The following is a 27,717-nucleotide window of genomic DNA, read 5'->3' on the forward strand; positions in this document are numbered from 1 at the left end:
GCGGCTCCGGGTCTCGCCTGCGCCGGCGCCTCCTTCGCAGACGCGCTTGCGTGACGCGAGGGTCGGTTCAGCGAAGCGCACGCGGAAGTCTCCGCCCCGCAGCCCGCCCAGTCCGGCTCCGGCGCAGACCCCGGCGGGTCCCAGCGGGGCGGGGCGGGGCGGGGCGGAGAGCCCAGGCCAACGGCAATGGGAGCCGCACGCTGCTAGGCAACATGCTGTCTCCCGGCAACGAAGAGGCGGGGAATTCGCCAACGTGTCTGAAACAGACAACAATTTTAGCCTACGGCTGTGGGGTCTTGGGCTTCCTGGCCAATGGGAATAGTGAGGGGCCTGGTCTCTAAGCAACGCAAAGGCGAGGTGGAACCCAGCAGCGCTGACAGAGCCGCCGTGAAGGGCGGGAACGTATTACCCGTGAGCCAAATTTCAGAGCGTCGTTTGCCTTCCTGAGCCCACCAGCTTTCAGCGTTCTCCAGCCTCGCCACACCCCCGCCTCGGGCCATCCCCGCCCAGACGCTCATCCCCGCGAGAAGCTCAGCGCACCCGAGCGAGCCCGGCGGCTGCCGCGGGAGGAGGCGCCCGGCTCTGGACACGCCCATCAGGATGCTCAGTGGCCGCAACACCGCTTCTGCATTGATTTCCGCTTTACTTTTACTCTTTTCTTGGGTTAAAATTCAAACGCCGACCCGAGGCGTCAGAGATGGGCGGTCGTTGGGCGCAGTAGCGGCCCCCGGACGTTTGCGGTGGGACTGCAGGCTCGGAACGTGCGGACGGGACGTCGGAGGTGGGAGCCCCCTTGGGCCAGGGCTGGATCCGGGCTGTGGTGCGGTGTCTCGGCTGTCAGTCACAGGAGATATGCAGGCCTCGTCATCTGGGGTCTTCTGTGTCAGTGATGTGGGGTCGGCCGGGTCAGAGAAGGGGGAGGGGGTCTGAGGTCGCCAGTGGGAGGCCACTCCCAAAGTGATCCCCTCTCTTCCACCTGCTTCCCTGAGAAGAGCTCGCTTATCCTTCACGAGCCACAAAAGCCATCTTTGACGTGAAGACAACTTGATGAAAAAAATCCAAAGTGATTTTATATGCAGCTAAAATATTTATATATTAATTTTTATTGGAATATATATTTCAAATATGTACAGTTCACATATATATGACTTTTGAAAGTACACCTAGCGGCCGGGCTTGGTGGCTCACGCCTATAATCCCAGCACTTTGGGAGGCCGAGGCGGGCGGATCACGAGGTCATCCTGGCTAACACAGTGCAACCTTGTCTCTACTAAAACTTCAAAAAATTAACCGCGCCGGGCGCGGTGGCGGGCGCCTGTAGTCCCAGCTACTCTGGAGGCTGAGGCAGGAGAATGGCGTGAACCCAGGAGGCGGAGCTTGCGGTGAGCGGAGATCGTGCCACTGCACTCCAGCCTCGGCGACAGAGCGAGACTCCTTCTCAAAAAAAAAGAAAAAAAAAAGTGAAGTACAATGATCAAGGTAAGGATTTCTGGACCCCCCCCCCCACCCTTCAACCAAAAGGGAACTGCATCCCCATCTTTCTGTGCTTGGCAGAGGAGATTACGGCCTCTGGCCTGGCCTGGTATTATGTGGGAGCAAGAAAAAAAGGGGACAATTCAAACACATGTGTGGGGACAGAGGGAATGAGTGCAAGTGTGTATGGTCTGTGATAAAGCTGCTATAGAATTCGGAACGTGGCTCACATCAGCTTCCACAGCACATTACTCTGAAGGTCTGAAGAATCTTTACCTGATTTTTTTTTAAAAAAACAGTCTCACTCTGTTGCCCAGGCTAGAGTGCAGTGGCGTGATCTCGACTCACTACAGCCTCCGCCTCCCCGGGTTCAAGCGATTCTAGTGCCTCCGCCTCCTGAGTAGCTGGGAAAACAGGCACCCACTGTGGGTGAGGGATTTACCCAGGTGCCGAGGCAAGAGACTGAAGGCACAAACTTTCAGTATAATAAAGAAAATAGTTAGAATAAGAATAGTTATACTACAAATTAGATATAGAGATGATCATGGACATTATCAATCATTAGCATAAACATTATTAATCATTAGCCTTTAATATCACTCTGTCGTATTACTAATATAACCTAGGAATAACCGGTGGGTATAGGAATAATCAGGTGCTGAAGGGACATTGTGAGAAGTGACCTAGAAGGCAAGAGGTGAGTCTTCTGTCACGCCCACATAAGGGCCGCTTGAGGGCTCCTTAGTCAAGCGGTAATGCCAGTGCCTGGGAAGGCACCCATTACTTAGCAGACCGCGAAAGGGAGTTTCCCTTTCCTTGGAGGAGTCAGGGAACACTCTGCTCCACCAGCTTCTTGTGGGAGGCTGGATATTATCCAGGCCTGCCCACAGTCATCCGGAAGCCTAAACCCCTCCCTGTGGTGCTATGCTTCAGTGGTCACGCTTGTCCACTTTCATGTTCCTCCAATACTCCTGGTTCCTCTTTGAAGTTCTGAGAAGATAGCGGTAGAATAGTGAAAGTCTTAAAGTCTTTGATCTTTCTGGTAAGTGCACAGAAGAAAACGCTGACGTAGGCTGTCTTCCCTCTGCTTCAGCTACCCATGAGGGAAGGGCACCCTGTCCTATGATCACATGACTTGCTTGACCTTCACAATCACTTGGATGACTCACCCTCCTTACCCTGCCCCCTTGTCTTGTGTGCAATAAATATCAGCGCTCTTAGCCATTTGGGGCCACTATCGGTCTCCGCGTCTTGGTGGTAGTGGCCCCCCCCGGGCCCAGCTGTTTTCTCTTTATCTCTTTGTCTTGTGTCTTTATTTCTTAAGATCTCTCGTCTCCACGCACGGGGAGAACACCCGCTAAGCCCCATAGGGCTGGACCCTACACCCACCACCACCCCCAGCTAATTTTTGTAATTTTAGTAGAGATGGGGTTTCACCATGTTGGTTAGGCTGGTCTCGAACTCCTGGCCTCAAGTGATCCACCTGCCTCGGCCTCCCTAAGTGTTGGGATTACAGGCGTGAGCCACCGTGCCTGGTCATTACCTGATTTTCTTGGTGGCAAGTGTGGGTGGCCTGGAAAATTGGGCATTGTTCCATCATTCTACCTCACCGCCCCTTGCCCCTCATCCCCACTCGGCCCATGTTGCATCTCCCCCGGTGCCATCCCCACAGATCTGAGCCACCCAAGCCCCAGAGTCCCCTGTCACTTGGCCACCCCCTAGGGCCCCACACCGTGTTTACCTGCCAAATGCTGCCCCCACCAGCCGGGAATATGCGCATGAGATACAGGCCTACCTGTGACCTGGCTGGGACTCGCAGGGCGGTCATCGCGGACCCCCACGTGGGCACAGGGGTCGCCCCCAACCCCGCAGCCTTTCCCGTCCGGCCCGCCCTCACACCCTTACCCTTGTGACCCGCGCGCCAAGACCGACTGGCGGATTGCAGAAGTGTCCGCGGAGAACCACATTTCTGAGTCCCGCTCGCTTGGGACTACACTTCCCAGAAGGCCGCGCGCGCCGTGGCCGAGTCCAGCGTGCCGAGTTCTCGGGGAGCCGCCAGTTGTCTGGGAGCGGCCTGTAGCTGTGATTTTTCAGGCGGGCTGCTTCTCGGAGGACCAATCTTAACTGTCTACCTAATTGATTTTTCCTTTTCTTCTCCCTCAATAATTTAAAGGGGGCTTGCATTCCTCAGATAAACAGACTCCTTTTTAACTAGCAAAACAATGGCCAGGTGCGGTGGCTCACGCCTGTAATCTCAGCACTTTGGGAGGCCAAGGTGCGTGGATCACGAGGTCAGGAGTTCAAGACCAAACTGACCAACACGGTGAAACCCCGTCTCTACTAAAAATACAAAAAAATTAGCTGGGCACGGTGGCATGCGCTTGTGATCCCAGTTATTCAGGAGGCTGAGGCAGGAGAATTGCTTGAACCTGGGAGGCGGAGGTTGCAGTGAGCCGAGGCTGCGCCACTGCACTCCAGCCTGGGCAATAAATCGAGACTCCATCTCAAAATAAAATAAAATAAAAATAAATAAATAAATAAATAAATAGGAAGACAAGGTTCTGTGTAGAGGAATCAACCTAAGGTTTGGAATGTGAAGTGGGCCCAGGCCCCAGTTTTCTTGGAAACTACAAAGTTAAAAGGAACACTGAAAACTGTGTCCAGAAAGCCGTTCTCTGAACCTTTGTCCGCGGGTGGGACATAAGGGCTGCTTCTCTGGGTCAAAGAGACTAAGGCAAGAATGGGATGTTTTATTTTTACTGATATAATTTCAACAGCAAAGTTTTTGATAGTTTATTATTTTGGAGATAAAGTTTTATCAGTAAGAGTGAGGAGGGGACCCTGCCCCCCCCCATAATGCGTATTTTTCCACATCAGTTGGATAAGCAGACCTTGCACTGTGGGACCCTAGGGCACTAAGAGGGGCTTCCCCCGTATGTATCACTCAAGGGAGCTACCCTGTTTCCTACATGGGCACCTGACCAGGGGAATGACAGCCTTTGCTGGTGTGTCATTATCAACTAAGACCTCTGCCGGAGAGGGGCCTGTCTCCCTTTCCTGATCATGGGACGCATGTGTTAACATGACCCCCCACTACCCTGTGACCCCAACACTCCACCCGCACATGTGTGGCGCTACCGGCCATGAACTGCACGTGGTCTTCTTAAAGCACCGCCTGCAGTGCAGGCCCTGAGGGACAGCGGGGGCTTCCCCATTGTGCCCAGACATAAGCCACAGGAAATGTCTGGTTTGGGAAGCCTACTGGCCCGTCAGTCTCCTTGACATGCGCTTTGGGTACATGAGATTACAGTCACTCAAACAGGGACTCCTTAATGAATATTTACAGCTTGTTTTTGGGAGAAATACTGTTTCTTGTTAATTTTGCATCTGGCTTAATTAATCTGTGTCTGTCCTTCCTGCCTGATGAATGGCAGATTTTAAATTCTCCATCTTAAGTTATTTTTATTTTTCCAACTTTCCCAAACATTGCTTCAAGGAACATTCTTGCACATATATCCTTGATTTGGGTGGAAGAGTTTCTTTCAGGGTGTTGATACAGTTTCTCTGTGTCCCCACCCAAATCTCATATTGAATTCCCAGGTGTTGTGGGAGGGACCTGGTGGGAGGTAACTGAATCATGGGGGCAGGTCTTTCTCGTGATATTTTAATGATAGTGAATAAGTCTCAGATTGGATGATTCTATAAGGGGGGAGTTTCCCTGCACAAGCTCTCTCTCTCTTGCCTGCACCATCCATGTAAGATGTGACATTCTCCTCATTGGTTTCCACCATGATTGCAAGGCCTCCCCAGCCATGTGGAACTGTAAGTTCCTCTTTTTCACCATGTTGGCCAGGCTAGTCTCAACCTCCTGACCTCGTGATTCAGTTATCTCCCACTGGGTCCCTCCCACAACATGTGAGAATTATGGGAGCTGCAATTCAAGATGAGATTTGGGTGGGGACACAGCCAAACCAAGTTATCTCCCACTGGGTCCCTCTCACAACTTGTGGTAATTACAGGAGCTGCAATTCAAGATAAGATTTGGGTGGGGACACAGTCAAACCAAGTTATCTCCTACTGAGTCCCTGCCACAACATGTGGGAATTACGGGAGCTGCCATTCAAGATGAGATTTGGGTGGGGACACAGCCAAACCAAGTTATCTCCCACCTTGTCCCTCCCACAACAAGTGGGAATTATGGGAGCTGCAATTCAAGATGAGATTTGGGTGGGGACACAGTTAAACCAAGTTATCTCCCACGGGGTCCCTCCCAAAACATGGAATTATCGGAGCTGCAATTCAAGATGAGATCTGCGTGGGGACACAGCCAAACCAAGTTATCTCCCACACGGTCCCACCCACATTTGGGAATTACGGGAGCTGCAATTCAAGATGAGATTTGGGTGGGGACACAGTCAAACCACATTACCTCCCACACCATCCCACCCACATTTGGGAATTAGAGGAGCTGCAATTCAAGATGAGATTTGGGTGGGGACAAAGTCAAACCAAGTTATCTCCCACCGGGTCCCTCCTACAACATGCAAGAATTACGGGAGCTGCAATGCAAGATGAAATTTGGGTGGGGACACAGCCAAACCAGATCACTTACCAATTATGTGCTGTCCTGCTCTATCAATTCCTAAGAAAGGTGTGCAAAAATTTCCAAATGATAATGTGGATTTGTAATTTATTCTTGGGTAACTGTCCTATTTTGTATAATATATTCTTTTGTCTATGTTAATTTGACATTTTGAACATAGAATAATTATATCTTCACAGCAAATTGTACTTTCATCCTTACATAATGATCCTTTTTATACCTACTGATGGTTTCCCTAAAGCTTATGTTACCCAATTAATGTTTGCCAGGTATATATTTTTCCACTCATATTCAGTCTTTTTATAACATTTTAATGCATTTTTTAATAAACATATACATGGAATATTTTAAAGCATAATGCGACATTCTGCTTTTAAACTGATGAGTTTATATGATTTGTGATTATTGATACAGTTGGCTGGGCACGGTGGTTCACACCTCTAATCCCAGCACTTTGGGAGGCTGAGGCGGGCAGATCACAAGGTCAGGAGATTGAGCCTGGCTAACATGGTGAAAGCCTGTCTCTACTAAAAGTACAAAAAATTAGCTGGGCGTGGTGGTGGGCGCCTGTAATCCCAGCTACTCTGGAGGCTGGGGCAGGAGAATGGCGTGAACCCAGGAGGTGGAGCTTGCAGTGAGCGGAGATCACACCACTGCACTTCAGCCTTGGCAATGGAGCGAGACTCCGTCTCAAAAAAAAAAAAAAAAAAAAAAAAAGATTATTGATATAGTTATGTTTATTGCTATCATTTTACTTTTTGCTTTCCATTGGCCTAGTGTTTTTTATCCCTTATTATTTTCTATCTTCTTTTGGATTTAATCAAGCTTTCTAACTTCCGTTTTGAATATCTGTTCTTTAAGTATTAATGTTAAGATGTTTGCTATGTATACAAGACTTAACAAAGTGTAAAGGTACTTAATCTGCTCTCTCCATAAACAACAGAGAGGCATCCCAACTTTTTGTTTTGTTTTGTCTTGAGACAGAGTTTTCACTCTTCTTGCCCAGGCTGGAGTGCAGTGGCACAATCTTGGTTAACTACAACCTCCCTCTTCCAGGTTCAAGTGATTCTCCCCCTCAGCCTCCCAAGTAGCTAGGATTACAGGCACCCACCAGCACGCCCAGCTAATTTTTTGTATTTAGTAGAGTCAGGGTTTCACCATGTTGGTCAGGCTGGTCTGGAACTCCTGACCTCAGGTGATCCATCTGCCTTGGCCTCCCAAAGTGCTGGGATTACAGGCGTGAGCCAGTGCACCCAGTGTCCCAACATTTTTATCTCTGATCATCCTGAACACATACCATGCTACTCACTGTTTTAGTTCTTCATTATTTTTGTTGCAGAACCACTAACATTACATTATTATTGTTAGTTTACAGAGCCAATACTAGTTTAGGTTCACATGTATTACCTGCTGGCTTCACCCACTCCTTTTCTCTGATGGCAATCTTCGGAAGTTCCTTCAGTGAGGGTTTATTAGTGGTAAACTCTTTATCTTTGTTGTTGTGCAATGTCTAGAATTTTTGTTAAGTGAAGGTTTTACATTTAAATATTCATCTATTGAGTTTGAATATGGGATGTTTGAGTTTGAATATGGGATGAATCATGGATTGAGGTTCATTTGTTTTGTATATTGATTTTCAATTATTGCAGCACCATTTTTTAAAACCACTATTTTCATTGATTTGCCCTTGCAACTTTGTCAAAAATCAATTGACCATATACACAAGGGTCTATTTATGTATTCTCAATTATGGTCCATGATCTATGTGTTTATCCTTTCTTTGATAATGTTTAGATTGCTATATCTAAACATTATCAAATATAGCAATGTTTAGATTGCTATATCTTTACAGTAATTTTCAAAATCAGGGACTGCAAGTCTTCCAGCTTTGTTCTTCTTTGACAAAAGATGTTTTGGCTATTCTAGTTTATTCTGCTTTTCCACATAAATTTGATTAACTTGTTAATGTCTACAAAAACTCCCGCTGGAATCTCCATTGGGATCACAATAAATTTATAGGTAAATCTAGAGAGAACTGACATTCTAATATTTATTGTTCCAAACCATAAACATGATACATATTTCCATTTATTTAGGATTTGGATTTCCCTTATTTCTCTCATAAGAAATGTTTTGACGTTTTCAACATACAGATCTTTTGTAACAACACTTACCTCCTTCCCACCATTCTACTCTCATTTCTAAACCTTGGCAACACAAGAATCTGTCCTCCATTAAAAATGTCGTGATTTCAGAAATGTTATATAAATGGAACAATACAATATGCAACCTTATGGGACTGATTTGTTGCATTTGGTGTACTTCTCTAGAGATTAATCCAAGTTGTTGTGTATATCAATAGTCCATTTGTTTTCCTGAGTAGCATTCTATTTGTATGTGCCACAATTTGTTTAACCATTCACCTTATTCTCAGTTTTTGTCTGTTCAAATAAACTGATATTAATATCTGTGTACAGGTGTTGGTGAGAAAATATATTTATCTGGGATAAATCCCCAAAAGTGCAATTACTAAGTTATATGGTAATTTGACGTTTAATTCATAAGAAACCGCCAAACTGTTTTCTAGAATTGCTGTACCATTTTAGACTCCCACTGGTAATGTATTAGTGACACAGCTATGTACCCTCAACATTTAATGCTGTCACTTTTTTTTTTTTTTTTTTGAGACGGAATCTCTCTCTATTGCCCAGGCTGGAGTACATGGTGTGATCTTGACTCACTGCAACCTCTGCCTCCAGGTTCAAGCAATTCTCTGCCTCAGCGTCCTGAGTAGCTGGGATTACAGGTGCGCACCACCATGTCTGGTGAATTTTTGCATTTTTAGTAGAGATGTGGTTTCACCATTTGGCCAGGTTGGTCTCGAACTCCTGACCTCGTGGTCCAACTGTCTCAGCCACCCAAAGTGCTAGGCTTACAAGTGTGAGCCACCATGCCCGGCCACTGTCACTTTTTTGTTTGTTTGTTTTGAGACGGAGTCTTGCTCTGTCGCCCAGGCTGAAGTGCAGTGGCACAATCTGGGCTCACTGTAAGCTCTGCCTCCCAGGTTCAGGCCATTCTCCTGCCTCAGAGTATTTTTTACTTAAGCCATCTTGATATCTTGATAGGTGTGTAGTAGCACTTCATTGTGATTTGAATTTGCATTTCCCAAATCACTAATGATATTGAATGTCTTTTCATGTGCTTGTCATTTGTGTATTTTTCTCAGTGATATATCTGTTAATGCCTACTGCTCATTTTCTAATTTTTTTTTTTTTTTTTTTTTGAGACGGAGTCTCACTCTGTCGCCTGGGCTGGAGTGCAGTGGCCAGATCTCAGCTCACTGCAAGCTCCGCCTCCCGGGTTTACGCCATTCTCCTGCCTCAGCCTCCCGAGTAGCTGGGACTACAGGTGCCCGCCACCTCGCCCGGCTAGTTTGTTGTATTTTTTAGTAGAGACGGGGTTTCACCGTGTTAGCCAGGATGGTCTCGATCTGCTGACCTCGTGATCCACCCGTCTCAGCCTCCCAAAGTGCTGGGATTACAGGCTTGAGCCACCGCGCCCCACCTTTTTTTTTTTTGGGGGGGGGGTACGGAGTCTTACTCTGCCGCCCAGGCTGGAGTGCAATGGAACAATGTCGGTTCACTGCAACCTCCAACTCCTGGATTCAAGCGATTCTCCTGCCTCAGCCTCCTGACTAGTTGCAACTACAGGCGCACACCACCACACCCAGCTAATTGTTATATTTTTAGTAGAAACGGGGTTTCACCATGTTGGCCAGGATGGTCTCAATCTCTTGACCTCGTGATCTGCCCACCTCAGCCTCCCAAAGTGCTGGGATTATAGGCATGAGCCACCGCACCCGGCCTGCTGTACAGTTTTAGAGATGAATTACATTCATGTATTTTGAAATATTCAACTTACCCTTGCATACGTGGAATAAATCCCACTTTGTCATGGTGCATACTTTATCTTATATATTTTGAATTTTGTTTTCAAATATTTTGTTGAGGATTTTCACATGTAAGTGTGATATTGGCCTTTAGTTGTGTGTGTGTGCATGCATTCATGCTGTCTTCGGTTTGGTATCAGGGTAGTGTAATACTGGCCTCATAAAATGAGTTGAGAGATATATTTCCCCTCTTCTATTTTTCTGGAATATCATGTAAAGCTGGTATGAATTCTCCTTTAAATGACTGATACAATTCTCCATCTGGGCCCAGAGATTTCTCTTTGGGTAGATCATTAGTAGTTCAATTTCTTTACTAGATATAGGGCTATTCAGATAATCAACTTCATCATGGGTGAATTTTGGTAGTTTGTGGTTTTTAAGAAATTAGTCCATTTCTTCCAAGCTGTTGAATTTATGAGTGTGAAGCTGTTAGTAGAGATCCTTTTTTTATTTTTGATGTCAGCGAGGTCTGTAATAAAATATTTATTTCCTTTTTAATACTGGTGATTTGTATCTTTATATTTCTGTCAATGTTGCTATAGGTTAATCATTTTTGTAAATTTTTTTAAGAATGAGCTTTTAGTTGTCCTGTTTTCTTTTCTTTTCTTTTCTTTTTTGAGACGGAGTCTGGCTCTGTCACCCAGGCTGGAGTGCAGTGGCCGGATCTCAGCTCACTGCAAGCTCCGCCTCCCGGGTTTACGCCATTCTCCTGCCTCAGCCTCCCAAGTAGCTGGGACTACAGGCACCTGCCACCTCGCCAGGTTAGTTTTTTTGTATTTTTTTTAGTAGAGATAGGGTTTCACTGTGTTAGCCAGGATGGTCTCGATCTCCTGACCTTGTGATCCGCCCGTCTCAGCCTCCCAAAGTGCTAGGATTACAGGCTTGAGCCACCGCGCCCAGCCTAGTTGTCCTGTTTTCAATCACTGACTTCAGTTCTTTATCATTTTCTTCCTTGCATTTGTTTTGGATTTATTTTGCACTTATTTTTCTAGTTTCCTGAGGTAGAAACTTAAATTACTGATTTCACATCTTTCCATATTTCTAATGTACACATTAGAAGGGTAAAATTTACTTTTTTTTTTTTTTTTTTTTTGAGACGGAGTCTCGCTCTGTCGCCCAGGCTGGAGTGCAGTGGCCGGATCTCAGCTCACTGCAAGCTCCGCCTCCCGGGTTTACGCCATTCTCCTGCCTCAGCCTCCCAAGTAGCTGGGACTACAGGCGCCCGCCACCTCGCCCGGCTAGTTTTTTTGTATTTTTAGTAGAGACGGGGTTTCACCATGTTAGCCAGGATGGTCTCGATCTCCTGACCTTGTGATCCGCCCGTCTCGGCCTCCCAAAGTGCTGGGATTACAGGCTTGAGCCACCGCGCCCGGCAAATTTACTTTTTTATATCAAGCTGTGTGTGTCTGCTTTTGCTTTGTTTTAGAGATGGGGTCTCACTCACTCTGTTGCTCAGGCTAGAGTGCAATGGTGTGATAACTCACTGTAGCCTCAGACTGGGCTCCAGGAATCCTCCTACCTCAGCTTCCCGCATCAGGCTAATTTTTTTTCCCCCCCAAGACAGAGTCTTGCTCTGTCACCTAGGCTGGAGTGCAGTGATGCGATCTCGGCTCACTGCAACCTCTGCCTCCTGGGTTCAAGCGATTCTCCTGCCTCAGCCTCAGGAGGAGCTGGGGTTACAGGTGCCCACAACTGTGCCCAGTTAATTTTTGTATTTTTAGTAGAGATGCAGTTTCACCATATTGGCCAGGCTGGTCTCAAACTCCTGACCTCGTGATCTGCTGGCCTCGGCCTCCCAAAGTGCTGGGATTACAGGCTTAAGCCACTGGACCCAGCCTAAAAAAAAATTTTTTTTTAGAGATGGGGTCTTGACTGGATGTGGTGACTCACACCTGTAATCCCAGCACTTTGGGAGGCCAAGGCAGGGGATCACCTGAGGTCAGGAGTTCGAGACTAGGCTGGCCAACATGGCAAAACCCTGTCTCTACTAAAAATACAAAAAATTAGTTTGGCATGGTGGTGCACACTTGTAATCCCAGCTACTTGGGAGGCTGAGGCAGGATAATTCCTTGAACCTGGGAGGTGGAGGCTGTAGTGAGCTGAGATCGTGCCACTGCACTCCAGCCTGGGTGACAGAGTGAGATTCCATCTTAAAAAAAAAAAAAAAGGGCCGGGCGCGGTGGCTCAAGCCTGTAATCCCAGCACTTTGGGAGGCCGAGACGGGTGGATCACGAGGTCAGGAGATCAAGACCATCCTGGCTAACATGGTGAAACCCCATCTCTACTAAAAAATACAAAAAACTAGCCGGGCGAGGTGGCGGGCGCCTGTAGTCCCAGCTACTCGGGAGGCTGAGGCAGGAGAATGGCGTAAACCCGGGAGGCGGAGCTTGCAGTGAGCTGAGATCCGGCCACTGCACCCCAGCCTGGGCGACAGAGCAAGACTCCGTCTCAAAAAAAAAAAAAAAAAAAAAAAAAAAAAAAGAGATAGGGTCTTGCTATGTTGCCCACACTGGTCTGGAATTTCTGAGCTCAGTGTTCCTTCCACCTCTGGTGCCCTAGTAGTTGGGTTTACAGGAATGAGCCACTGCACCGGGCAAGTTGTGTATATTTTGACAAATGCATAATTGTGCCACAAAAACACTAGTTTTCAATATTATTTGAACCATCTAATTATAGTTACCAGTGCTTTAGAAAACAAACCCACATAATTGCCTATGGGATGGACCAAATGACAGCTAACTGTTCATTGTCCTAAAGAGGAAAGTTAAAGGGGTGGAAAAAAATAACAGAAGTGGGTGGTCCTGCAAGGAAGGGGGTAAGTAGACAGGATTAGGCTGGAGATGTTTCAGCTCACACTCTCACTGAGGATAAAAGGAACAGACAAAAAACTGAGAGGGAACAGCTGCTTCTTTGGGTGTATCTGGATGCATATGGATTATAACAAATTGAAAACTGATGATAATTCAGATTTAATTTGGGATACCTGGTTGGAATGGAAACCAGAGTTTATTTGCAAATTGCTCCCAATGATCACACTCACACATATGAATTCATAAAACAGTTTACTCAGTAAACATTTGGGTACAGAGATTTTCTTTTCAAACAGAGCACAGAAGGGTCAGTAACAGGTTTGACCTAGCACAGCTTCCCAAGCACTGATGAGTGGATCAAACACTACAGCTTACACAGGATGCTCCTCACAGAATGAAAAACAGCTGCTCATTTTCGCTTAGCTATTAGCCTTCTAGCCCCACCCTTGTGGTTTTTTTTTTTTTTTTTTTTTTTTTTTTTTTTTTGAGACAGAGTCTCACTCTGTCACCCAGGCTGGAGTGCAGTGGCACAATCTCGGCTCACTGCAAGCTCTGCCTCCTGGGTTCACGCCATTCTCCTGCCTCAGCCTCCCAAGTAGCTGGGACTACAGGTGCCCACCATTACGCCTGGCTAATTTTTTTTGTATTTTTAGTAGAGACGGGGTTTCACCGTGTTGACCAAGATGGTCTCGATCTCCTGACCTCGTGATCTGCCCGTCTCGGCCTCCCAAAGTGCTGGGATTACAGGCGTGAGCCACTGCGCCCGGCCTGTTTTTTCTTTTTTGAGACAGAAGCTCACTCTGTTGCTCAGGCTGGAGTGCAGTGGCGGTGCCATCTTGGCTCACTGCAACCTCCACCTCCTGGGTTCATGCGATTTGCCCACCTCAGCCTCCTGAGCAGCTGGGTTTACAGGTGCTCCACCACACCCGGATTTTATATATATATATAGGTTTTTAGTAGAGATAGGGTTTTGCCGTGTTGGCCAGGCTGCTCTTGAACTCCTGAACGCAAGTGATCCACCCACGTTGGCCTCCCAAAGTGCTGGGATGACAGGCGTGAGCTATTGCACCTGGCCAGCCTTACCCTTGTAATGAAGCAGTGAAGTACAGCTGGCCCAGATCTCAGCCAACATCATCTTCTGACAGACTCTGCTTCATGCAGATACATTACACACAACAGGACACAATGCACATGCCTTGTTCATACCCTCAGAGTTGCCTGGCAATTACCATGGTTTGGGGACAAATCTACACTAGACCTGCATGGCTGCAGTGGTAACACTCCATTGCTTAACTGCTCCTTTCACATGAGCACTCTCTAATGAAAATAAAAAGTTAATTCACTTCCCCTACTCCCTATTTTAAGTTTAAGCTTGAATTTTTTTTTTTTTTTTTTTTTTTTTAGATGGAGTCTCACTCTGTCGCCAGGCTGGAGTGCAGTGGCACAGTCTTTGCTCACTGCAACCTCTGCCTCCTGGGTTCAAGCAATTCTCCTGCCTCAGCCTCCCAAGTAGCTGGGATTACAGGCACGCGCCACCATGCCCAACTAATTTTTGTATTTTTTTTTTTTTTAGTAGAGATGGGGTTTCACCATGTTGGCCAGGCTGGTCTTGAACTCCTGACCTCGTGATCCTCCCGCCTCGGCCTCCCAAAGTACTGGGATTACAGGTGTGAGCCACCGTGCCCAGCTCACTTGATATGTTTTTTATAAGTATTTTTAGTGATAGGAATGCTTACTTGCTTTATTTATTATTTTTGTGGAGAACAAAGTCCCACTATGTTGCCCAGGCTGGTCTCAAACTCTTTGGCTCAAGCTCTCCTCCCACCTGGGCTTCCCAAAGTCCTGGGACTGCAGGCATGAGCCACCACATCTGGCCAGTAATGCCTTTTTTTCTCTTTTTTTGAGATGGGGTCTTGCTCTGTTGCCCAGGCCAGATTGCTGTGGCATGATCTCAGCTCACTGCAAGCTCTGCCTCCCTGGTTCATGCCATTCTTCTGCCTCAGCCTCTTGAGTAGCTGGGACTACAGGCACCCACCACCACGCCCGGCTAATTTTTTGTATTTTTAGTAGAGATGGGGTTTCACCTTGTTAGCCAGGATGGTCTCGATCTCCTGGCCTCGTGATCCGCCCACCTTGGCCTCCAAAAGAGCTGGGATTACAGGCGTGAGCCACCGCGCCCGGCCCTGGTCAGTAATTCTTTAATGCGAACTTCAAGTTATAAACGTCCCTTCACTTACATTTCTTTTCATCTTAGCAGTGAATGCCTCGAGAGCTACATTCTTTTTGCTGTGCACATTTCAAGATTTAGGTATCACTAACTAAAAAACCAGGCGTTCCTTTTTTGTGTGTGTGACAGAGTCTCACTCTGTCACCCAGGCTGGAGTGCAGTGGTGTGATCTCAGCTCACTGCAACCTCGGCCTCCTGGGTTGAAGCGATTCTCTTGCCTCAGTCTCCCGAGTAGCTGGGACTACATGCACACCACTATGCCTGGCTAATTTTTGCCTTTTTAGTAGAGACGGGGTTTCACGATACTGGCCAGGCTGGTCTTGAACTCCTGACCTTGTGATCTGCCCGCCTCAGCCTCCCAAAGTGCTAGGATTACAGGCGTGAACCCTGGTTTATTTAATGTTAGCATTCTGACATGATGTTAAATGACCTCGATACAATGAGTAATAATTATGTTCTAAGTTGCAAAGATCCCATAAGGAAAATAAAGAAGTATTAGATAGCATCACCGACTTCACAGATTTGGTCTCAAAGTAAATCTGCTACATACTAAATAATTTAAATTAATATGGTGATGGAGTGTATAGCATTGGAAGAAAACTTGTTGAAGAAAGCTTACTTTATTTTTATTTTTTTAAGAGGCAGGGTTTCACTCTGTTACCCAGGCTGGAGTGCAGTGGCCTGATCATGGCTCACTGCAGCCTCGAACTCCTGGGTTCAAGTGACCCTTCTCCCTCAGCCTCCCAAGTAGTTAGGATTACAGACATGCACCATCATGGCTAATTTTTTTTTTTTTTTTTTTTTTTTGAGATGGAGTTTTGCTCTTGTTTCCCAAGGTGGAGTGCAATGGTGTGATCTTGGCTCACTGAAACCTCTTCCTCCTAGGTACAAGCAATTTTCTGGTCTCAGCCTCCCAAGTAGCTCAGACGACAGGCATGCGATACCATACCCGGCTAATTTTTTTGCATTTGGTAGAGACGGGGTTTCACCGTGTTAGTCAGGCTGGTTGCAAACTCCTAAACTCAGGTGATCCACCCACCTTGGCCTCGCAAAGTGCTAGGATTACAGGTGTGCGTCACTGCGCCCAGCCCAAAATGGCTAATTAAGATTTTTTTTTTTTGTAGAGGTGAGTCTTGCTATGTTGTCCAGGTGGTCTCAAATGCCTGGGATCAAGCGATCCTCCCCATTTGGCCTCCCCAAGCACTGGGATTACAGGTGTGAGACACCACTCCCACTCGAAAGCTTACTTTGGATATAACTGATTTGAATTTTATTCTTGTGAAATAGTGACGAGATTTACATCGTCTACTTCTAAGCTGCAGACAGTCATCATGAGGCAAATAAAATTTTCTAAGGTAAGGAGAGTGAGAATGGACTTTCCCCTTCAGTCTATGGCAAAATAAAGGGGGGCATGGGAGAATCCTGACGGTGGAAATCATTTTATTCTCATACACAGGTTATTACAGCACAATTAGGAAGAGACAATCACAGGCAACTCACAATGCTATATTCAAATTATGCCAAAGTCCCAACGTATTCATTTCATTTGCTAGTCAGTTCCTGAAAGACCAGAGCAGAGTGATACACAAGTTTATTAACACCGACTACAATGTCAATGAAGCCTTCTGGCATTGTTCAAAATAGAAAACATGTGTAAAGATCTTCAAAATGCAGGTCGAAATGCAAATTCAAGTGAAAGGAAAAAGCACTGCTGTGAAGCCTAATGGCAATTACTTCCTTTCAAAGGTTTGTGTCCCAGCCGGAGAGAATGACTGGTGGACAGAAGAGAAAGAAAGGCAAAATTCCTAAGGGAGAAATTAAAAAAATGATGGGGGTGCTGCCCTCTGCACTGGGCCTCTTTGGCAGTCTACTTCAACTTAATTTATTAGCGCCATAAGGTTGTAAGAGAAGCAACTCTGGCTTGATCTTAGAAAAGCTGATTTTCGGCCGGGCGCGGTGGCTCAAGCCTGTAATCCCAGCACTTTGGAAGGCCGAGACGGGCGGATCACGAGGTCAGGAGATCGAGACCATCCTGGCTAATATGGTGAAACCCCGTCTCTACTAAAAATACAAAAAAAAAAACTAGCCGGGCGAGGTGGTGGGCGCCTGTAGTCCCAGCTACTCGGGAGGCTGAGGCAGGAGAATGGCGTAAACCCGGGAGGCGGAGCTTGCAGTGAGCTGAGATCCGGCCACTGCACTCCAGCCTGGGCGACAAAGCGAGACTCCGTCTCAAAAAAAAAAAAAAAAAAAGAAAAGCTGATTTTCTTTTTGGCATCATATTTCTGGTGAGAACTGATGGGAAAGGTGGTGTGGATTCTTGGACAAAATCTGTAACATAATCTTGACTACTGAAGGGTAAAGACTTGCCCACAGGTTACAGATTACATGAATTACACATAATAATAGCAGATGATGGGACAGGGATATTTTAATTGTACAGCATAACACTAGAGAGCTGGGAAGTGTGGGACATCATTCTTGTCTTTCTTCACTCAGTAACTGATTATCTTGTTTCTTGTCCATGGATATTTAACCTAAATAACGATGCTTTTTGAAGGTTGTTTGGCTGACCCAGAGGTAGTAAAAGACTTCATAAGTCTTTCTATTACTGAAGAGGGGCTTAGTAATAACTGCAAGTCCATTTATATATGTAGCAGATGGTAACAATCTCCAGAGCCACTGACATATGCAGCAGAAAAGCACAAAGAACTTTGTATTTGTTATAATTTCTACTGCATTGTCCAAATACAGATAGAAAATACTGATATATAGTGTGGGGAATCTTTTTTTTTTTTTTTTTTTTGAGACGGAGTCTCGCTCTGTCGCCCAGGCTGGAGTGCAGTGGCCGGATCTCAGCTCACTGCAAGCTCCGCCTCCCGGGTTCACGCCATTCTCCTGCCTCAGCCTCCCGAGTAGCTGGGACTACAGGCGCCTGCCACCTCGCCTGGCTAAGTTTTTTGTATTTTTAGTAGAGACAGGGTTTCACTGTGTTACCCAGGATGGTCTCGATCTCCTGACCTCGTGATCCGCCCGTCTTGGCCTCCCAAAGTGCTGGGATTACAGGCTTGAGCCACCGCGCCCGGCCTAGAAAATACTGATATATAGTGTGGGGAATCTTGAGACATTTCAGCCCATGCACTATGAGGCACTTGTACTGATAACTGATTATCACAACTTTATTAAATGCCCATCATTTAACAGATGGCACAGAAAATAAATGGCACACTCAAAATATTAACTTAACAAATAAAGGCACTATTTACAAATATGTGTTCACAATTAAAGACACCCAACCAGTGGGTTGGGGAAGCACCCAGTAGTAAAGTCTGAAGATCATGGAGAGGGAATGATAACAACTGAAACCAAGAGATCTACGGCCATAGACGGGGGCTTCCCAAAGGGAGCTGTATCCTTATGGGAACACAGAAGCTACCTAAACCATAGTCCAGGCAGGAGGAAGGGAATGGTATAAAATACCTTTTTTTCTCCTCCCATCTGATCCCTTTCTGGTATCTCCCATTGTTCAAACCTATGAAGAAACCCCAGTCTCTAGAAGACAGTCTTGCGGGGGGAGCAGAGCAGAAAATGGGGGAAAACGGATCAAAGAAATAGGGAACACTCAGCACACATGCAGATCCACAGTCCACACAATTTCTGTCATGTGCCTGGTACAAATTCAAGTTACCCTGAGCCCGGAAGGAACAGGCTTCTGACTCAGATGATGCAGTCTACTCAACTATATTTAACAATTCACACTTAAGTGTTATCATCATCACACTTTACTTCTAAATAAACTCCAAATATGTTATCGTTACTTTGGCTTTAAGCAGCCAATTCCCTTTTAAAAAGATTTTAAAAAGAGAGAAGTATCTTTTATATTTACCCACATATTCACCATTTTCAGAACTTCATTCCTTTGTACAGACCCAAACTTAAGTTTTGTATTATTTTCCTGCTGCCCTCAAACTTCCTTTCATATTTCCCGAAGACAGGTCTACAGGTAATAAAATTATCTTTGATTTAGTTTGTCTGAAACAGTCTTTATTTTGCCTTCATTTTTGAAAACATTTTTGATGGAAACAGAATTCTAGGTTGCAGGGTTTGTTGTTTATTTCATTCAGGAATTTAGAGATAATACTCTATTGTTTTACAGCTTGCATAGTTCTCACCATAAATTTGCTGCCATTCTTTGTTCCTGTGTATGTATTATCTTTTCTTCTCAAGGTGTTTTAAAATTATTCTGTTTATCAGTGCTTTTCTTGAATGTGACTCTGAGGTGCACTGCTGTGAAATAAATTATGTTTATTCTAGTTCAGGTCATTTGAACTTCTTGAATATGTGGGGGTATTGTTTTCATCAGATTTGGAAAATCTTTAGCCAATATTTATTCAAATACTTCTTCCTGCCTCTTCATTTTCTCCTCTCCTTCTGGGACTCCAGTTACACATATATTACACCACTATAACTGTTTTCCTATTCTCTTTAAGTCTTTTTTTCTCTCTCTGCATAACATTTTGGTAGTTTTTATTCTTACTCTTCAAGTTCACTGATTTTTTTCTTTTTCTGTATCTAATCTCTCCACTTGGGATTTTAACAAAATCAGAAGGTGTTTTCATCCCTAGAAGTTCTATTTTGGCCATTAAAAATATCTCTTATACCTCAGGTTTCATCAACTTCTTGCATATGTGGGGGTATTGTTTTCCTCTACTTTATATTTACAATCGCTCTTTTAATACCCTTGTCTACTAATTCCATCACCTCTGTCTTTTCTGGGTTTCTATTGATTTTTCTCCTGGTTATAAGTCATACTTTATTGCTTCCTTGCATGCCAGATAAGATTTTTTTTGGATGCCGAACACTACAGGTCCACAGTAGCTTTTTAATCTAGAGCTAATTAGCCTCACTACTAAAACAAAACCCTTCTAAGAATTCTACCTGATGCTCCATGTGTTAGAATCTGTTTCCACTCTGGCTGCTGAGAACATAAACTATTCCCAGCCCTGCATGAGTTCCAGGAATTGTTCAGCCTGCTGCTTTCCAGTGCTTCTTTTCCTGGCCTCAGTGCCAAGTCAGTACTAAGCCAAAGGACCAAGGGGACTCTCTGCAGACTTCTTGAGCCCTATCTCTAGGAAGATCCCATCTCTCCAGTACTTTCCCCTGCAAATTCTAGCTGCTGTGGCCTCCCTAACTGCCAATCCTGTCTCTTCAATTCAGCAAGATTTACTGTTTCCCTTCCCTGAACTGCAGCCTAGTAACTGCCATCAGGGGGCAGGCTGAGAAACCATAGTGCTCACCTCACTCTGTCTACAGTTTCCTGAGGATTACAAACCTGTGCTTGTCATATGTCTAAAAACCGTTACATATTATATGTATTGAACAGCTTCTAGTTGTTTAAGGCAGGAGAGAAAATCTACTGTGCTTGTCCTATGTCTAAAAACCATTATATATTATATGTATTGGACAGCTTCTAGTTGTTTAAGGCAGGAAAGGAAATCTGACTCTTGTTATTCCATCACAGCAGAAAGCAGAACTCTTCACATCTAAGTAAACACACCTAACACTTACAATTGACTGCTTTTTGTAATAATTTAAATATAAAGAACACCACTTCCTTACAGAACTATTTCAATAGCATCACGCTTGTCAAATTCTTTACATTATTGAGACTACTCGTCAGTATGAACCTCTGTAGGTATTATTCTCAAGTGCACAGTGAGTTGTCCTTTCTTGAAATCTTTCACTTGCTTGTTATAACAATATAATTTTCTTCCTGTTTAGGTATTCTAAACATTTAATAAGCTGACTTTTGACTAAAAGCTTCTGTACTATCACAACACTAATAAAGTTTTCATCTCAATGAGTCATCCAATATGTAATGAGTAGTGTCTTCTGGGATGACTTTTTTTACATTGTTTACTTTTTAAAAACTCTCCTTTCTAAATTCTGCATAGTGACTCTTGACTCCTCGATTCAAGCTTTTTCAACAGTCACTGCCTCAATAGGGTTTCTCTCCCTTATTCATCCTCAAAAGTGTTAGAAAGTAGGACATTTGATAGCAACCTTTCTGAATTCACCAAACTTATGATTTTTATATTATATGATTTCTCTGATGTATCATAAGCTGCGACTTCCTGTTGAAGGTGGTCCCACACTCATTGCATCCATAGTATTTATCTCCTGTATGAATCCTCTGATGCCTCATAAGGTGTGACTTTCTCGTGAAAGACTTCCCACATTCACCACATTTATATGGTCTCTCTCCTGTATGAATTCTCTGATGTATAATGAGCTGTGCCTTCTCAAAGAAAGCTTTTGCACAATCACTGCATCCATAGGTTTTCTCTCCCGTGTGATTTCTTTGATGCTTAATGAGCTGCACTTTCTGAACAAATGCTTTCCCACATTCATTGCATTCATAGGGTTTCTCCCCTGTATGAATTCTCTGATGCCTAAGAAGCTGTGGCTTCCAGGCAAAAGCTTTCCTACATTCACTACATTCAAAGGGCTTTTCTCCAGTATGAGTTCTCTGATGATGAATGAGACTTGACTTCTCACTGAAGGTTTTCCTGCATTCACTGCATTCATAGGGTTTCTCACCTGTATGTGTTCTCTGATGTGATATCAGGCTTGATTTCTGGGTGAAGGCTTTCCCACACTCACTGCATTCATAAGGCTTCTCCCCAGTGTGTGTTCTGTGATGCGTCAGGAGCTGGGACTTCCCAAAGAAGGTTTTCCCACATTGAATGCATCCATATGGTTTCTCTCCTAAGTGAATTTTTTGATGTCTTATTAACTCTGACTTCTTAAAGAAGGCCTCTTCACAATCACTGCATCGATAGTTCTTCTCTCCTGTGTGAGTTATCTGATGTTTAATCAGCTGTGGTTTTCTGATGAAGGCTTCACCACATTCATTGCATTCATAGGGCTTCTCTCCTGTATGAATCCTCTGATGCCTAATGAGAAGTGAGTTCCTGCTGAAGGCTTTTTGACACTCACTACATGCATAAGGTTTCTTCCCTGTGTGGGTCCTCTGATGAGTAATAAGCTGCGACTTCCAAAAGAAGGATTTTCCACAGTGACTACACGTATAGGGTTTCTCTCCTGTGTGCGTTCTCTGATGTGTGATGAGTTTTAATTTCTGCGAGAATGCTTTCCCGCACTCACTGCAACTGTAGGGTTTCTCTATTGTGTGAGTTATCTGATGTCTTTTAAGCTGCGACTTCCTACTGAAGGCTTTTCCACATTCACTGCATCCATACGGCTTCTCTCCAGTATGAATTCTCTGATGTAAAATGAGGAGTGACTTCCTACTAAAAGCTTTCTGACATTCGCTGCACCCATACGGTTTTTCTCCTGAGTGAGTTCTTTGATGAATAGTGAGCAGTGACTTCTGTGAGAAGGCTTTTCCACACTCACTGCATTGATAGGGCTTCTCCCCTGTATGAGTTCTCTGGTGAATAATAAGTTGTGACTTCTTGTTAAAAAATCTGCCACATTCCATGCATAAATAGACTCCTGTGTGTGTATGATTAGCAGTGAGCCATGGCTCTTTATTGCTGGGTTTTCTACATGTATTGCAATCACAGTATTTTATTCCACCATGGGTTCTGTCATGAATACAGAATAGTAATTTATTATTGAGCTCATCAATTTTCTTTCTTTCACCGTTATTTCTTGGAATAAGCAAATCAAAAGGACGTTTCAAACTTTTTTCTCCTGTGCCACATTTATGGGATCTCATTCCTACATGAACAACGTTTATGTTTGAATTAAATATTTTTCCAAAAACATCATATTTATGGCCTCTCTCCATACTTTTAAGGTTGTCTTGATTATCTCGGAGCCACATTTTGGGATTATCTAGCCAGACTTCTAAAAAGAGAAAAAAATGAACCATACTGTGTAATTCCTTCAATTATTATGCTTATCATGTAAAGCTTCTGAAATTGGGCCATAATCCTACTTTTTAAAAAATCTCTCAAATAATGTGTACTCATTGGGCATTGACAATTTTAACATAAATGAAAATTAATTTTTAAATTACAAATGTTTAAATACACGAACTTTTATTTTTATTATTTATGTTTTTGTGACGGAGCCTCATGCAGTCACCAGGCTGGAGTACAGTGGTGTGATCTCAGCTCACTACAACCTCTGCCTCCTGGGTTCAAGCAATTTCCTGCCTCCTCCTCCCAAGTAGCTGGGACTACAGGCATGCACCACGACACCCAGCAAATTTTTGTATTTTTAGTAGAGACGGGGTTTCACCATGTTGCCCAGGATGGTCTCAATCTCTTGACTTCGTGATCCACCCACCTTGGCCTCCCAAAGTGTTGGGATTACAGGCATGAGCCGCCGCGCCTGGCCTTATTTATTTATTTATTTATTTATTTTTGAGACGGAGTCTCGCTCTGTCACCCAGGCTGGAGTGCAGTGGCCGGATCTCAGCTCACTGCAAGCTCCGCCTCCCGGGTTCATGCCATTCTCCTGCCTCAGCCTCCCGAGTAGCTGGGACTACAGGCGCCTGCCACCTCGCCCGGCTAAGTTTTTGTATTTTTAGTAGAGACGGGGTTTCACTGTGTTAGCCAGGATGGTCTCGATCTCCTGACCTTGTGATCCGCCCGTCTCGGCCTCCCAAAGTGCTGGGATTACAGGCTTGAGCCACCGTGCCCGGCCTTATTTATTTTTTTTGAGAGGGAGTCTTGCTCTGTCGCTAGGCTAGAGTGCAGTGGCATGATCTCAGCTCACTGCAACCTCCACTTCCCGGGTTCAAGCGATTCTCCTGCCTCAGCTTCCTGAGTATCTGGGACTACAGGTTTGCACCACCACACCTGGCTATTTTTTGTATTTTTAGTAGAGATAGGATTTCACCAGGTTGGCCAGGATGGTCTCGATCTCCTGATCTTATGATCCACCCGTGTTGGCCTCCCAAAGTGCTGGGATTACAGGTGTGAGCCACCACACCTGGTCAAATACATGAACTTTTAAATGAGGAAATATTAAATATACTCAAAAAACAGTGATCATGAGATGAAAGAGCCTGGAGCAATTTCCAATCAAATACTGAGGTGATTAGTTTATTTTTTTGAAAATAATCTACGATTATCTACCATGTGTCCAGAACTTAGTATGAGATCAGAGAAGAAAAGTGGTAAGTACACCACCATTAGAAAGCTTCACAATATAGTTAAGAATGTGATTAATAAAAACATAAAAATGTAACATTAGTATATGTTGTTGAATAGTATAATAGAAAAAGGGATATAATGCAGAATAAATGTACAATACGAACTTTACACCTGAAAGATAAGAAACATTAAATTTTTGGGCCGGGCACGGTGGCTCAAGCCTGTAATCCCAGCACTTTGGGAGGCCGAGACGGGCGGATCACGAGGTCAGGAGATCGAGACCATCCTGGCTAACACAGTAAAACCCCGTCTCTACTCAAAAATACAAAAAGTTAGCCAGGCGAGGTGGTGGGCGCCTGTAGTCCCAGCTACTCAGGAGGCTGAGGCAGGAGAATGGCGTAAACCCGGGAGGCGGAGCTTGCAGTGAGCTGAGATCCGGCCACTGCACTCCAGCCTGGGCGACAGAGCCAGACTCCGTCTCAAAAAAAAAAAAGAAACATTAAATTTTTGTACTATTGTTGCATTTATAAAATATTCAGGATCATTACTTAAATCACTGATGTCAATAACTTCACCATCATCAGTAAAACTTCCTTTTGTAATTATCCAAGAGTTCTCCAGAGCTCAGTATCAACACTTTTATTTAACTTCTTCACATTCATCCTCCTTTAATTGAACCTATAATTGAATCTATAAAGTATATATTGTATCTATATGGAATGCTATCATTGGAAATTACTCCTAACCATAATAATTTTTTGTATAATAGTAGGACAGATATTTTCATCCAATAAGTACAATTGTTTGTGATTTCTACAAGACCATTTATTGCATATTTTAAAAGTTTATTGACTTTTTGATGATATTCTTTACTAGCAATTGTGGGATAATATTCTCAGGAAGTACTCTGCAAGATGAAAAGATCTGGCATGGTCTCAAATATAAAACGAGGCTGGACCTGGTGGCAGCTCACACCTACAATCCCAGCACTTTGGGAGGCTGAGGTGGGAGGACTGCTTGTCTTCAACCCAGGAGTTTGAGACCAGCCTGGGCAACATACAGAGAACCTGTCTCTACAAATATTTTTTTTCTAAAATTAGCCATGTGTGGTGGTGCACACCTTAAGTCCCAGTTACTTGTGAGGCAGAGGGGGTGGATCACTATAGCCTGAGAGGTTGAGGTTGCAGTGAGCCATAACTGCACTGCTGCACTCCACCCTAGGAGACAGAGTGAGACAGAGGCTCAAAACAAACAACAAACAAAAACAAACAAAAAAACCCCAAAAAACTACTCTTTTCTTGAGGCAAAAAGCCTCATCTAATTTTCAGACATCAGAATTTCAGATGAAGCAGGCTGGCTGTGGTGACTGATGCCTGGAATCCCAGTACTTTAGGAGGCTGAGGTGGGTGGATCACTTGACCCCAGGAGTTCAAGACCAGCCTGGCCAACATATTGAAACCCCATCTCTACCCAAATACAAAAATTAGCCGGGTGTGGTGGTGCATGCCTGTAATCCCAGCTACTTGGGAGGCTGAGATGGGAGGATCACTTGAGCCTGGGAGGCGGAGGTTGTGTGAGCCAAGAGTGAGCCACTGCACGTCAGCCTGGGTGACTGAGACCCCATCTCAAAAATAAAATGGAATTTCAGAGGAAGCACCACTGCTGATATGGAAAATTAAAGAAAGGCTCAGTGTTGGTCAGGCGTGGTGGCTCACGCCTGTAATCCCAGCACTTCGGGAGGTCAAGGTGGGCAAATCATGAGATCAGGAGATCGAGACCATCCTGGCCAACATGGTGAAACCCCATCTCTACTAAAAATACAAAATTAGCTGGGTGTGGTGGCGGGCGCCTGTAATCCCAGCTACTCGGGAGGCTGAGGCAGGAGAATCACGTGAACCCGGGAGGCGGAGGTTGCAGTGAGCTGAGATCGCACCGCCGCCCTCCAGCCCTGGCGACAGAGCGAGACTCCTTCTCAAAAAAAAAAAAAAAAAAAAAAAAAAAGAAAGAAAGAAACATTCAGTGTTTCGGGTATAAATAAATATGATAATACTATTCATTGAGATGAAAAACACTATGCAAAGAAGTTTGAAGATCAAAAGCAAGAGTCATATGTAGACAAATGTGAGATCCACTTGAAGAGTTTACAGAAAATTGTTTTATAAGATGTGAGAACAAAGGAAAACAATAATTTTAAATTAAAATCAAATCAAGATGGGTTAAAAATATGTCTATCCAGGCCAGGCGCGGTGGCTCACGCCTGCAATCCCAGCACTTTGGGAGGCTGAAGCAGGCAGATTACGAGGTCAAGGGATTGAGACCAGCCTGGTCAACATGGCGAAATCCCGTCTCTACTAAAAATACAAAAATTAGCCAGGCGTGGTGGAGCACACCGGTAGTCCCACCTACTCGGGTGGCTGAGGCAGGAGAATTGCTTGAACCTGGGAGGCGGAGGTTGCAGTGAGCTTAGATTGTACCACTGTACTCCAGCCTGGCGACAGAGTGAGACTTCGTCTCAAAAAAAAAAAAAAAAAAAAAAAAAAAAGTCTATCCAAATTAATGAATTAAATGGTAAACAATAATAAAGTAGTTTATATGTAGACTTAAAAGTAGTATTTTGCGATTTTTTAGTCAGGATATCACTGTGTTGCCCAAGGAATGAAGAGGTAGGGTCATACCTCACTGCAGCTGCAAACTTCCAGGCTGAAGTGATCCTTCTGCCTCAGTCACACAAGTAGCTGAGACTGTTGGTGTGTGCCAGCATGCCTGGCTAATTTTTCATATTCTTCTTGTAGAGATGGGGTCTTGCTATGTTGCCCGGGCTGGCCTTCAACTCCTGGCCTCAAGCAATACTCCTGTCTTGGCCTCCCAAAGCACTGGGATTACAGGCATAAGCCACCATATCACGCCCACCAAAATGTCATTTTGATGGCACACAAACAAATACCCTCTTTCTTTCTTTCCTTCATAGTACTTATCAAATAGGTAATCCTTTTACTCATATCTCTCCCAGTAGAATGTAAACTGTATGAGGGTAGGGAACAGGTCTTTTTCACTAATGTACCCCCACTGCATAGCACATAACAAGCCCTCAATATAGGTAGGATAAATATTATTCACTTATCATTGAGCTTCTAAAGTAGTTCCTTTCAGTATCATTAATCTTGAGAATTTTGCACTTTAACACAAATGCTTCATGTTCAAATACTGAATTGCTGAATATTTTATGGTTTTATATTGTCTCCTAAATTAAAATCCTACAAAGTTATTTCATGACTCATTTCTTTTCAATTCCTCTCATTCCACATGAGAAGTGGGTCTAAATTAATAGGGGAACATAATATCTATCTTTACAGCTTTTCCAAACTGCACATACTCAGACCTAAAAAACAATGGGAATGGTACCTAGACATCTGCAACCTGAAATATTTCCCTGCTGTGCATTATGGCTCACTCCTGTAATCCCAGCACTTTGGGAGGCCAAAGCAAAGGATCACTTGAGCCCAGAGTTTGAGACCAGCCTGGGAAAC

At 44.5% G+C, this 27,717-nt stretch overlaps 2 protein-coding genes across 9 annotated transcripts in view; one reads left to right on the plus strand and one right to left on the minus strand.

The window, feature by feature from the left end:
• ZNF84 (zinc finger protein 84) overlaps positions 1 to 27,717 on the plus strand; it is a 270,997-nt gene that overhangs the window by 121,883 nt on the left and 121,397 nt on the right. The gene's annotated exons all lie outside the window — the stretch shown is intronic.
• ZNF605 (zinc finger protein 605) overlaps positions 19,269 to 27,717 on the minus strand; it is a 34,341-nt gene continuing 25,892 nt past the window's right edge. For all 8 annotated transcript variants that reach the window (XM_050747755.1, XM_050747762.1, XM_050747756.1 and 5 more), the window contains one exon: positions 19,269 to 22,934. In XM_050747755.1, coding sequence (XP_050603712.1) covers positions 21,151 to 22,934 — 1,784 coding nt within the window. In that variant the 3' untranslated portion in view covers positions 19,269 to 21,150. The remainder of the gene's footprint in view (positions 22,935 to 27,717) is intronic.

Source organism: Macaca thibetana, chromosome 11, assembly GCF_024542745.1.
Source record: "Macaca thibetana thibetana isolate TM-01 chromosome 11, ASM2454274v1, whole genome shotgun sequence".
NCBI lineage: Eukaryota > Metazoa > Chordata > Mammalia > Primates > Cercopithecidae > Macaca > Macaca thibetana.